At 36.7% G+C, this 12,486-nt stretch overlaps 2 protein-coding genes across 3 annotated transcripts; both read left to right on the plus strand.

Moving 5' to 3' along the window:
* Positions 1 to 1,582: 1,582 nt before the first annotated feature.
* Positions 1,583 to 2,242, plus strand: LOC149405948 (non-specific lipid transfer protein GPI-anchored 7-like). Its single transcript, XM_089601646.1, has one exon. The coding sequence runs from the start codon at positions 1,745 to 1,747 to the stop codon at positions 2,150 to 2,152; it is 408 nt and encodes a 135-aa protein (XP_089457772.1). The 5' UTR covers positions 1,583 to 1,744; the 3' UTR covers positions 2,153 to 2,242.
* Positions 2,243 to 3,484: 1,242 nt separating this feature from the next.
* Positions 3,485 to 5,750, plus strand: HIP1 (HSP70-interacting protein 1). 2 transcript variants are annotated; one of them, XM_089600941.1, is made up of 10 exons: positions 3,485 to 3,748; positions 3,821 to 3,872; positions 3,942 to 4,088; positions 4,155 to 4,388; positions 4,454 to 4,594; positions 4,667 to 4,783; positions 4,861 to 4,979; positions 5,064 to 5,154; positions 5,239 to 5,296; positions 5,402 to 5,750. In XM_089600941.1, the coding sequence occupies exons 1-10, from the start codon at positions 3,639 to 3,641 to the stop codon at positions 5,497 to 5,499; spliced, it is 1,167 nt and encodes a 388-aa protein (XP_089457067.1). In that variant the 5' UTR covers positions 3,485 to 3,638; the 3' UTR covers positions 5,500 to 5,750. The 2 variants fall into 2 exon arrangements, with proteins under 2 accessions (XP_089457067.1, XP_089457058.1); XM_089600932.1 differs by having other exon boundaries at positions 4,861 to 5,154.
* The last annotated feature ends 6,736 nt before the right edge of the window (positions 5,751 to 12,486 follow it).

The following is a 12,486-nucleotide window of genomic DNA, read 5'->3' on the forward strand; positions in this document are numbered from 1 at the left end:
CTTCTTATCCGAGCGTTACGTCGATGTTATTGTTTCTTACATTAACAGCGTACATGGCGAAAACGCTATATCTGATTTGGATATTAGGATGGCTGAATCATTTGTTTCTTTTCTCGACATTTTTTATAAAGAAACTTGTTATCTTTCTGCTGTTTACACTCCCACTTCTTTTCTCGGTCTTCATACTATGACCGCAATAGCTGTGCATCTTGATAAAAATAAAAACGAAACTATTTTTCAAGATTCTATTCAAGCAATGACAGCAAAGTTTTTAAAATATTGGGGGGCTGGAAAGGTTCCATTACTATACGGTTTTGGAGCCATTCTAGACGTCCGATGTAAAATTGGAGGTTTAAATTTTTTTTTGAAATACATAAGAAACCATTTTGTGGACCAAGATTACGTTGCACTTGATCTTCCGAGGATCGTGCAAGCTTTTTTTGATCTTTTCAAGGTTTACGAGGCGAAACTTCTACCGCAATACCGAGCGCAACCTTCTCAATCACAGACGCAATATCCGAGAAGACACCAATACACGAATGTCTTCGTCAACGCGCCCGCGTACAGCCCGTCTCCTCAACAACAAGAAGCTGGGACAAGTCAGACGAGGTCAAGCGCAACCGACGCACGGTCCCATCCGGAGATCCAAGAGTACGATAGGAACGATTGGGTCAGGTCGGACGACGAAGCCATCGACCTCTTGGTTTGGTGGAGGCAGAATGCGAGGAGGTTTCCGATCTTGTCATCTATGGCACAAGACATCCTCACCATCCCAGTTTCAACTGTGTCCTCTGAGACGGCTTTTAGCAGCGCGGGCCGGATCATCGACGATAGAAGATGCAGCCTGAAACCGGAGATGGTCGAAGCATTGACGTGCGGAAAAGATTGGATTCAACATCGAAATCGAGCACAAGAAACATTCATGTGCTTCGATATTCTAGACGATTTTGAAGTTGATTTTGCAAACGTAAACATAAATGGTTAAAGTATCGTGTATAACAAAGGGATATCCCGGCCCTTGTCCGGGATACATTTTCAAACATTTAACGAGGAAAGGGGTGCTCTTTTTCCTCGCCGTCGCACCTTTTTAGGGGTCGGTGAGGTTTTTTAGGAGGCCCATATTTAATTTCACATTCTTCTTTATTGTTTTTTTTACCCATTTTTAATTATTTAACAACATTCATATTTTTCATTTCTACCCACTTATTCCAAATCTTTTCACTTTAATCCTTTCATTTTATTTATTAAATTCTTTTTTTAAAATTTTTTTTTTTTTTTAATGCCTAACGGGATCCGCGGATCCCGTTAGACATTTACCGCCTCCGTCCCGTTATATAACGGGACGGGACTCCCGTTCGGCGAATTAACGGGAGTCCGGGCGGGGGCGGGACGGGAGGCGCGGGAACTCCCGGTAAGCCAGGTTTAATTGCGAGCAACAGTCCTTGTAACTTGTAAGAGCGTGCATTGTTATTTAATTATTATTATCATTAGTGATAATGCTTTATTGGTTGTGCACGTGGTTGACGTCTACTTGTCCGCACCGCACCGCGTTGAAACTGATGTGAAACCAAAATATGTTTTATCTATTACTTTGTAGAATTGGACCAATCCACAAGGAAAGTTCGTAGGTTATTGGCTTCAAATTTTCTTTCGTCTCATGTCTCTATTGTCTCTGTCTTTTGAACAAGTCTCTGAAACGCAGTGGTAGCAAAGAGAAAGAGAAGAAAGGAGGGAGAGAGAGAAAATGATATCGAAGATGAAGATGGTGGTGGTGGCGGCGGTGATGATGATGATGTGGACGACGGTGGTGGTGGGTCAGCAGCAGGAGTGCGTGAGCAAGCTGGCGGACTGCGTGGATTATATAAACGGGACGGTGAAGCCATCGGCGGCGTGCTGCGGGTCCATAAAGGAGTCGGTGGAGAAGGATCTGCGGTGCCTGTGCACGGTGTACAACACCCCGGGCCTCCTCAGCTCATTCGGCGTCACCGTCACTCAGGCCCTCAACCTCACCACCAACTGCGGCGTCCCCATCACCCTCGGCCGCTGCAACGCCTCTCTCCCCCACACGCCTCCCTCCGCCGCGCCTGCGCCTCCCTTCTCTTTTCTCCTTCTCTTCTTTATTTCCTTCTTCATCTTCTTCATCTTCTTCTGATTATGTATTCTCTCTATTTTGTATTCTGTCTCTCTCTACCACAATAATTTTATGGATAATTCATTTACTTTACAACAACCCCTTTATTTCTATCCTCTCTTATTATCATTATATATCACTTGTGGTTGTGGGAAAAACATCATTAATCCAACTAGTTTCATTACCACTTTAGATTCCCATCAAATTATAACGGATCTTGCTGGGTTTGCGATACCTGGCTTGGGCTTCAAATCTTTCCAAAAATTGCCCTCAATCTTGAGCCCCCATGTTATGTGCTAGGATGGTTTTAGAGAATTGACATCTAGATTTTGTAAGAAAATGGTTAGGCCATTAATTAAATAAGAAATCCTTAGTATGGAATATGGATCTTGCTACTGTCTATTGATTCAACAAATATATTTTGGTATCAATATCTCAATTTTTAGCCATAGTCGACTAGCTTATCAACTGTTGTCGCTGAAAATCAGATAATATAGAAGACTTCGGACGATTCATCTCAAAGTCGGACTAAGTGGTCGTGTCCGAGCCGAATTTATAAAAACTCGAAGTCACACCCTAAACCCTAGACGATTCATCTCAAAGTCGGACTAAGTGGTTGTGTCCGAGCCGAATTTATAAAAACTCGAAGCCACAAGTTCCCTCGCCTAGCTCAAAAACATTTCGCAAAGACCTAAGAGTAAAAAGAAAATAAGACCTAAAAAAATCCTAAAAGTCGAATTCAACGAAAGTAGGATGCGCACACACCTAATTTTCACACTGATGCAACACATAAATATTGTACATAGTTTCAACAAATAATTAACCATTGCACATCAATTCAACTTTCAAATCATAAAATTGATTTTTTTTACGCCAATAAACTATAATTTAGTAATTGCAACCATCCATCTCAATAAATCTTACCGACAACAAATATTTAGAAGCGTATAATATGTGTAGCTGTTCACAAAAATAAAATAAAATTATATGATGTTTTATTTTTTGTTATTATTATTTTTTTAACTATAGTTTTTGTTATTATTCCTATTTGTAAGTTTATATTTTGTTAATGTAATAATGTTGCTGCAATGATTATATTTAAATAAATATTATATAATACCCTCGTTTTAAAAAATATAAAAAGTTTCATTTTATTAAAAAAATAATCAATCAAGTCCGCAATAAATTAATTAATTAAAGAGTAAATTTAATTAGTTAATTAATTAATAAAATGAAACTCTGATTATAATCTTAAAAAAAATTAAAATAAAATTAGATAGTTGTAGTAAATTTATTAATTAAATTCGTCTTTTGGCTAATTAATTTTCAAGCTCAAAGACAAATACGTTTTTGTTTTTAAAAAATAAATTAATTACATTAATATCGAGTTGAGAGTTGAGTGGAAGAAGGAAGGTACGAGAAGAAAAAGAAAGAAGAGTGCAAGTGAGAGAGAGTCGGTGTTTCAAGTTTCAAGTTTCAAGTTTGAAATCAAAGAGATCTGAGAGTGATGGAAGCTTCGAAGGTAAAGCAGTTGAAGCAATTCGTGGAACAGTGCAAGGCCAACCCTTCCCTTCTGGCCGATCCTTCTCTCTCCTTCTTCCGCGACTACGTCGAGAGGTTCTTCCATTCCCATTTCTAGGGTTTCTTTCTCCACTGCCTATCTCATCCTTTTTTGCTTTCCTCCTTCAGCCTCGGCGCCAAGTTGCCTCCCACTGCTTACGCCGAACCCCACTCGGAGCCGGTAAGGCCACCTCTCACTCTCTCTCTCGACATCTTAGGCTTTTCCATCGAATGAGCTCTGGTTTTGCAGAAGAGCTTTGTGGTGGAGGAGAGTGACGACGATATAGACGACGCGGAAGCAAATGTCCCCGAAGCTGAGGAAGAGGACGCCATAGTGGAGTCTGACGTGGAGCTTGACGGCGACACTGTTGAGCCCGACAATGATCCTCCTCAGAAGGTTCGGCCTTTGTACAGATTGATTTGTGATTCGGATTGACTCATTTCAGATTGCTGGTGGTTGCAGATGGGAGACCCGAGCGTTGAGGTGAGCGATGAGAGTCGCGAGGCGTCGCAGGAGGCCAAGGGAAAAGCCATGGAAGCCATCTGCGAAGGAGATTTGGAGGCGGCGATAGAGCATCTGACGCACGCGGTTTCGCTCAACCCGAGCTCGGCCATCATGTACGGAACCAGAGCCAGTGTTTACATTAAGATGAAGAAACCCAACGCCGCCATCCGCGATGCCACTGCCGCTCTCGAGGTAATCCGAATCTTTCTTCTCCAGGTGATCCAAATCGCATTCAAGCCTTATTGTTTCCTCCGCAGATTAACCCCGACTCTGCGAAAGGCTACAAGTCACGTGGTATCGCTCGGGCAATGCTCGGTCATTGGGAAGAGGCCGCTAAGGATCTCCACTTGGCATCGAAGCTGGATTATGACGAGGAAATAGCTGCTGTGCTCAAGAAGGTTCTTTTTTTTTTGGAGAACATGATAGGTTTGTTTAGTGTGGCATGTTGAGCCAGTGATGTTGTTACGCAGGTTGAGCCGAATGCACGCCGACTTGAGGAGCACCGTCGCAAATATGAAAGGCTGCGTAAAGAGAGAGAAGACAGAAGGATAGAGCGTGAGCGCGAGCGTCGCCGTGCTGCGGCCAAGGTAACCCCAACAAGCTCATGTGTTTGTGATCAAGAATCACAGTGAATGTGCTGCGCGCTCACTCGTGTCATGTGTAGGCTGAATATGAGAAGGCTAAGAAGAAAGAGGAGTCGTCTTCGAGCAGACGACCATTTCCCGGTGGGATGCCCGGATTTCCCGGTGGAATGCCCGAGGGAATGTTCGGTGGAGGAGGCTCTCCCGGTGGAATGCCCGGATTTCCCGGTGGAATGCCCGAGGGAATGTTCGGCGGAGGAGGCTCTCCCGGTGGAATGCCTGGATTTCCCGGTGGGATGCCCGAGGGAATGTCCGGCTCTGGAGGAGGTATGCCTGGTGGCATGCCCGGGAATGTCGATTTCAGCAAAATCTTGAATGTAAGTATTCACTTGCGCTGCTTGTAATACAAACTTAGACAAGCTTGTTATTCAACCAAACTGTTTCTTTGTTGTGTATTCAAGGATCCTGAGCTTATGGAAGCGTTTAGTGACCCCGAAGTCATGGCTGCTCTTCAAGATGGTAACCTCTTTCATATCATTGACTTTTTGCACTTTTTTCGCTTGTTTTGTAATGTTGTTCTTTGTTGTAACATGGGCAACGTTTTGTTTTGGCGGAAATTTGCAGTCATGAAGAACCCGGCTAATCTTGCAAAGCATCAATCGAATCCCAAGGTGGCTCCGACCATTGCCAAGATGATGGGAAAATTCAGCGCACCCAAGTAAAGACTTTCCTTCCGTTTCCTGTATTTTTTACTTTCTCTTTTTTTGGAAATGGATAGTTTATACTTGGTAGTTGTTGACAAGGAATCTCATCTTTGCTTGAAACATACATGAACCTGGTTTGTTCAGTCGGTCTACAACTTTTTATTATAATCTTTTGTTACCTGATGAACTTTATCAAGAAATCTTCTTAATCGGGACAAGGACAGTAAAGTCTTCACGGAATTTTATAGATTCTAGAAGAGATTTGAAGATATGAGCCACATTTAGTATTATATGTTTGTTTAATTATTCGCCATTGCCAAATTTGTTTGTTTCCCCGGACAAAGCTACGTGTTTAATAAGTATATAAAGAAGCAATTTATATCTGTATATTACAATGGTTGAATTTTGTTTACACCAAACTTTGTTATAATAGCAACTGGTCTAGATTGAACATTCTCCGAAAATGGATAAGATTGTTCTGAGGGTTTCCATGTGGATTGTGGATGTAATATGGTTCGTTGCTCTTTCATGCTTTGGTTGCCATGTTTAGTGGCGCCAACTTCCTTTAATCTTTGACACCAAGGAAGCCATTAATTAGCCGCCTTTATGATTCATTGGTGATTATTTTCTCTCCGCACTTCAATATGTGAGTTTCTCTTGAATAGTGTACTGCACAGCAATGGTGTGTTGAAAAATCACTCAGATGAATAGCAGTTTCCGTATTCTAGAAATCTGCGTGCCTAGGAGTGTAGGCCTCATTTAGTTTGTTGATATCTCTAATGTAAAGACGCATAGGGTTTCTAGTTTCACTTCTAAGATATATATATATATATATATATATATATATATATATATATATATATATATTTTTAAACGATAATTTTATACTTACGTTTTGTAGGACGTTAGGAAAAAGCATTGAGCTTTCTAAATTGTTCGTTTCCGGTTGAAATTTGGTAGGACCAAAACAATTTTTTTCAAGGAATTTTATTCCACCTTTTAATATGGTCTCATGCTCTCGACCAGTGAAAGAAAGTGTTTCAATGCCTTCTAATTCAATTTTGTTTTATTCCTAAATGATGTTAGGCTAAAGTGTTTCCATTCCATCAATAAGCATCCCTACTGTTCAAAAAGTGTTTAATAGTGTTTCATTTTTCGACGTCCTTTGAGAAAATGATGAAATTTCATAAGATTGTAGCTCGTTTATAAAAATTTTAATTTTTCGACAGTCAGTTGAAATGTTACGGTTCAAAGACTGACCCTTTTGAGAAAATGATATAATTTTCGAAGATCGTAGCTCGTTATTCGTAGCTCATTTTTGTATGATTTTTTCTACCCTACGATGCTTATAGAATGGACTTTTGATAGATTCAAAATAAATTTAACTTTTCCACAGTCAATTGAAATGTTACGATTCAAATGCTAACTTTGAGAAATTGAATTGTAATTAACCTTTTATGATGTAATTTAACCACCAATCGGTATCGAAGCTATTGTTTGTGTCAGATACTAATTCTTATTTCCTAACAGAAAAAATGAAGAAACAACTATACCGATTACACTTGTCATTGAAACATTCATTCGCGAATCAAAAAATATGAAAGAAGATAAAGGTTGAGGCAAACACCTACCTTCGACATCAAGAGTGGAATTAGAAACTGTGAGAATCGTCGACGACAGAGAGGTCACAAAGATAAAAAAAATGCTTCATATGACAAACAGAGAGAGAGAGAGAGAGAGAGAGAGAGAGAGAGAGAGAGAGAGAGATAATTTTTACATCGTGAGAAAGAGCGCTTGTGTATGGGTTGTTTACCGCTCGAGGTGTATGTAGAAAATAATGGATGTGGAAAATGTTTTTAAAGAACGTGGCATTCAAGACGTGGAGAATGTAGCATTCAGGCCTGGTGACGAGATAAATTGAGTGCCGCGACGCGATAGAAGAGAAGATGAATAAGTTGAACATATGTCAAGGAAGAGAAGTGAAAATACTTGGAGGAAAAAAAACAAAGAAAATAACACAAAGTGAGAGTCGACAAAGTGAATAAAACAAATATATGACTTAAATGTTAGTTTTCGAACCTTTTAAAAATTTCATATACCCTTTTATAAGCTAAATGAGTTAGTACACGAAAATAGTTCAAAAATTGAGACTGTCATAACTCTTTCGAATGGTACCCGATTTTTAAGTTTCTTGGCGTTTTACGTTGATGGTTATCACCTGTTCGAAAATAAGTAGCCGTTGAATTAGTTTTTGAACGTTTTAAAAATTTTATAGACCCTTTTGGAAGTTAAAGGGATTAGTACACGAAAAATGTTCAAAAATTGAGATTACCAAAACTCTTTCAAATGGTGCTCGATTTTTAAGCTTATTTGATTTTTACGTTGATGGTTATCACTTGTTCGAAAATAAGTAGCTGTAGAATTAGTTTTCGTAGCATTTAAAAATTTTAAAAACCCTTTTGGAAGCCAAATTGATTAGTACACGAAAAACTTCTAATATTTGAAACTTCCATAAGTCATTTGAATGGTGGCAGATATTAAAGATTCCTTATTTATATATTCATGGTTACAATATTTTTAAATGTATGTAAGCGTTGAATGATCTTTTGATCCCGAAATGAAATATTGAAAACCTATTCGAAGGCAAATGGTAGTACACGATGAATGTTCATAAATTGAGACTACCATATCTCTTTCAAAAGGTGCCCAATTTTAAAACTTCTTGGCTCTTTAGATTGGTATAACTTGATCGAAAATATGTAGCCATAGAATTAGTTTTCGAACCCTTTAAAAATTTAATAAACCCCTTTATTAGCTAAAGGGGTTAGTACAAGAAAAATGTTAAAAAATTAAGAATACCATAACTACTTCGAATGGTGCCCGATTTTTAAGCTTCTTGGCTATTTACGTTGATAGTTATCACGTGATAAAAAAAAGAAACCGTACAATTAATTTTTGAAAGTTTTAAAAATTTCATAGTACACGAAAAATGTTCAAAAATTGAGACTTTCATAACATGTTCGAAAATAAATTGCAGTAGAATTAATTATTCAAACCCTTTAAATCGAAAACTAATAATACGCCTACATATTCTTCAAAATATGGTAACCATCAACCAAAAGAGAAAAGAATCTTCAAAATCTCACACCATTTGAAAGAGTTATGGTAGTTTCAAATTTTGCACTTTTTTCGTGTACTAACGTTACCCTTTGGCTTTGAAGAGAATTTGTGAAATTTTTATAGGCTTCGAAAACTAATGATACACCTACATATTCTCGAAAATATGTTAACCATCAACAAAAAGACACAAGAATCTTGAATATCTTACACCATTTGAAAGAGTTTTGGTAGTTTCAAATTTTGCACTTTTTTCGTGAACTAACGTTACCCTTTGGCTTTGAAGAGAATTTGTGAAATTTTTATAGGCTTCGAAAACTAATGATACGCCTACATATTCTTGAAAATATGTTAACCATCAACCAAAAGAGACAAGAATCTTGAGTATCTCACACCATTTGAAAGAGTTATGGTAGTTTCAAATTTTGCACTTTTTTCGTGTACTAACCCCTTTGGCTTTGAAGAGAATTAGTGAAATTTTTATAGGCATTGAGAAATAATGATACGCCTACATATTCTCGAAAATATATTAACCATCAACCAAAAGAGACAAGAATCTTCAAAATCTCACACCATTTGAAAGAGTTATGGTAGTTTCAAATTTTGCACTTTTTTTCGTGTACTAACCCCTTTGGCTTTGAAGAGAATTTGTGAAATTTTTATAGGCATCGAGAACTAATGATACGCCAACATATTCTCGAAAATATGTTAACCATCAACCAAAAGAGACAAGAATCTTCAAAATCTAACACCATTTGAAAGAGTTATGGGAGTTTCAAATTTTACACTTTTTTCGTGTACTAACGTTACCCTTTGGCTTTGAAGAGAATTTGTGAAATTTTTATACGCATCGAGAACTAATGATACGCCTACATATTCTCGAAAATATGTTAACCATCAACCAAAAGAGACAAGAATCTTCAAAATCTAACACCATTTGAAAGAGTTATGGTAGTTTCAAATTTTCAACTTTTTTTCGTGTACTAACCCCTTTGGCTTTGAAGAGAATTTGTGAAATTTTTATAGGCATCGAAAACTAATGATACGCCTACATATTCTCGAAAATATGTTAACCATCAACCAAAAGAGATGAGAATTTTCAAAATCTAACACCAATTGAAAGAGGTATGGTAGTTTCAAATTTTGCACTTTTTTCGTGTACTAACCCCTTATGCTTTGAAGAGAATTTGTGAAATTTTTATAGGCATCGAAAACTAATGATACGCCTACATATTCTCGAAAATATGTTAACAATCAACCAAAAGAGACAAGAATCTTGAATATCTTACACCATTTGAAAGAGTTATGGTAGTTTCAAATTTTTCACTTTTTTCGTGAACTAACCCCTTTGGCTTTGAAGAGAATTTGTGAAATTTTTATAGGCATCGAGAACTAATGATACGCATACATATTCTTGAAAATATGTTAACCATCAACCAAAAGAGACAAGAATCTTCAAAATCTAACGCCATTTGAAAGAGTTATGGTAGTTTCAAATTTTAAACTTTTTTCGTGTACTAACGTTACCCTTTGGCTTTGAAGAGAATTTGTGAAATTTTTATAGGCTTCGAAAACTAATGATACGCCTACATATTCTCGAAAATATGTTAACCATCAACAAAAAGACACAAGAATCTTGAATATCTTACACCATTTGAAAGAGTTATGGTAGTTTCAAATTTTGCACTTTTTTCGTGAACTAACCCCTTTGGCTTTGATGAGAATTTGTGAAATTTTTATAGGATTCGCAAACTAATGATACGCCTACATATTCTCGAAAATATGTTAACCATCAACCAAAAGAGATAAGAATCTTGAATATCTCACACCATTTGAAAGAGTTATGGTAGTTTCAAATTTTAAACTTTTTTCGTGTACTAACGTTACCCTTTGGCTTTGAAGAGAATTTGTGAAATTTTTATAGGCTTCGAAAACTAATGATACGCCTACATATTCTCGAAAATATGTTAACCATCAACAAAAAGACACAAGAATCTTGAATATCTTACACCATTTGAAAGAGTTATGGTAGTTTCAAATTTTGCACTTTTTTCGTGAACTAACCCCTTTGGCTTTGATGAGAATATGTGAAATTTTTATAGGATTCGCAAACTAATGATACGCCTACATATTCTCGAAAATATGTTAACCATCAACCAAAAGAGACAAGAATCTTGAATATCTCACACCATTTGAAAGAGTTATGGTAGTTTCAAATTTTGCACTTTTTTCATGTACTAACCCCTTTGGCCTTGAAGAGAATTTGTGAAATTTTTATAGGCATCGAGAACTAATGATACGCCTACATATTCTCGAAAATATGTTAACCATCAACCAAAAGAGACAAGAATCTTCAAAATCTAACACCATTTGAAAGAGTTATGGTAGTTTCAAATTTTCAACTTTTTTTCGTGTACTAACCCCTTTGGCTTTGAAGAGAATTTGTGAAATTTTTATAGGCATCGAAAACTAATGATACGCCTACATATTCTCGAAAATATGTTAACCATCAACCAAAAGAGATGAGAATTTTCAAAATCTAACACCAATTGAAAGAGGTATGGTAGTTTCAAATTTTGCACTTTTTTCGTGTACTAACCCCTTATGCTTTGAAGAGAATTTGTGAAATTTTTATAGGCATCGAAAACTAATGATACGCCTACATATTCTCGAAAATATGTTTACCATCAACCAAAAGAGACAAGAATCTTGAATATCTTACACCATTTGAAAGAGTTATGGTAGTTTCAAATTTTGCACTTTTTTCGTGAACTAACCCCTTTGGCTTTGAAGAGAATTTGTGAAATTTTTATAGGCATCGAGAACTAATGATATGCCTACATATTCTCGAAAATATGTTAACCATCAACCAAAAGAGACAAGAATCTTCAAAATCTAACACCATTTGAAAGAGTTATGGTAGTTTCAAATTTTAAACTTTTTTCGTGTACTAACGTTACCCTTTGGCTTTGAAGAGAATTTAAGAAATTTTTATAGGCATCGAAAACTAATCATACGCCTACATATTCTCGAAAATATTTTAACCATCAACAAAAAGAGACAAGAATCTTGAATATCTTACACCATTTGAAAGAGTAATGGTAGTTTCAAATTTTGCACTTTTTTCGCGAACTAACCCCTTTGGCTTTGAAGAGAATTTGTGAAATTTTTATAGGCATTGAAAACTAATGGTACGCCTACATATTCCCGAAAATATGGTAACCATCAACCAAAAGAGGCAAGAATCTTCGAAATCTCACACCATTTGAAAGAGTTATGGTAGTTTCAAATTTTTCACTTTTTTCGTGTACTAACCCCTTTGGCTTTGAAGAGAATTTGTGAAATTTTTATAGGCATCGAGAACTAATGATACGCCTACATATTCTCGAACGTATGTTAACTATCAACCAAAAGAGACAAGAATCTTAAAAATCTAACACCATTTGAAAGAGTTATGGTAGTTTCAAATTTTGCAATTTTTTCGTGTACTAACCCCTTTGGCTTTGAAGAGAATTTGTGAAATTTTTATAGGCATCGAGAACTAATGATATGCCTACATATTCTCGAAAATATGTTAACCATCAACCAAAAGAGACAAGAATCTTCAAAATCTAACACCATTTGAAAGAGTTATGGTAGTTTCAAATTTTAAACTTTTTTCGTGTACTAACGTTACCCTTTGGCTGTGAAGAGAATTTGTGAAATTTTTATAGGCTTCGAAAACTAATGATACGCCTACATATTCTCGAAAATATGTTAACCATCAACAAAAAGACACAAGAATCTTGAATATCTTACACCATTTGAAAGAGTTATGGTAGTTTCAAATTTTGCACTTTTTTCGTGAACTAACCCCTTTGGCTTTGATGAGAATTTGTAAAATTTTTA

This window comes from Urtica dioica, chromosome 2 (genome assembly GCF_054948205.1).
Source record: "Urtica dioica subsp. dioica isolate 48M chromosome 2, U.dioica_male_clone48M_v1_H2, whole genome shotgun sequence".
NCBI lineage: Eukaryota > Viridiplantae > Streptophyta > Magnoliopsida > Rosales > Urticaceae > Urtica > Urtica dioica.

Excerpts from the sequence above, each read along its gene's own strand:
- HIP1 (XM_089600932.1), top strand. The coding sequence starts at position 3,639 with ATGGAAGCTTCGAAGGTAAAGCAGTTGAAGCAATTCGTGGAACAGTGC. Across the intron at positions 3,873-3,941 it reads CCGAACCCCACTCGGAGCCG|AAGAGCTTTGTGGTGGAGGA; the intron begins GTAAGGCCACCT and ends CTGGTTTTGCAG. Across the intron at positions 5,155-5,238 it reads ATTTCAGCAAAATCTTGAAT|GATCCTGAGCTTATGGAAGC; the intron begins GTAAGTATTCAC and ends TGTGTATTCAAG.
- LOC149405948 (XM_089601646.1), top strand. The coding sequence starts at position 1,745 with ATGATATCGAAGATGAAGATGGTGGTGGTGGCGGCGGTGATGATGATG.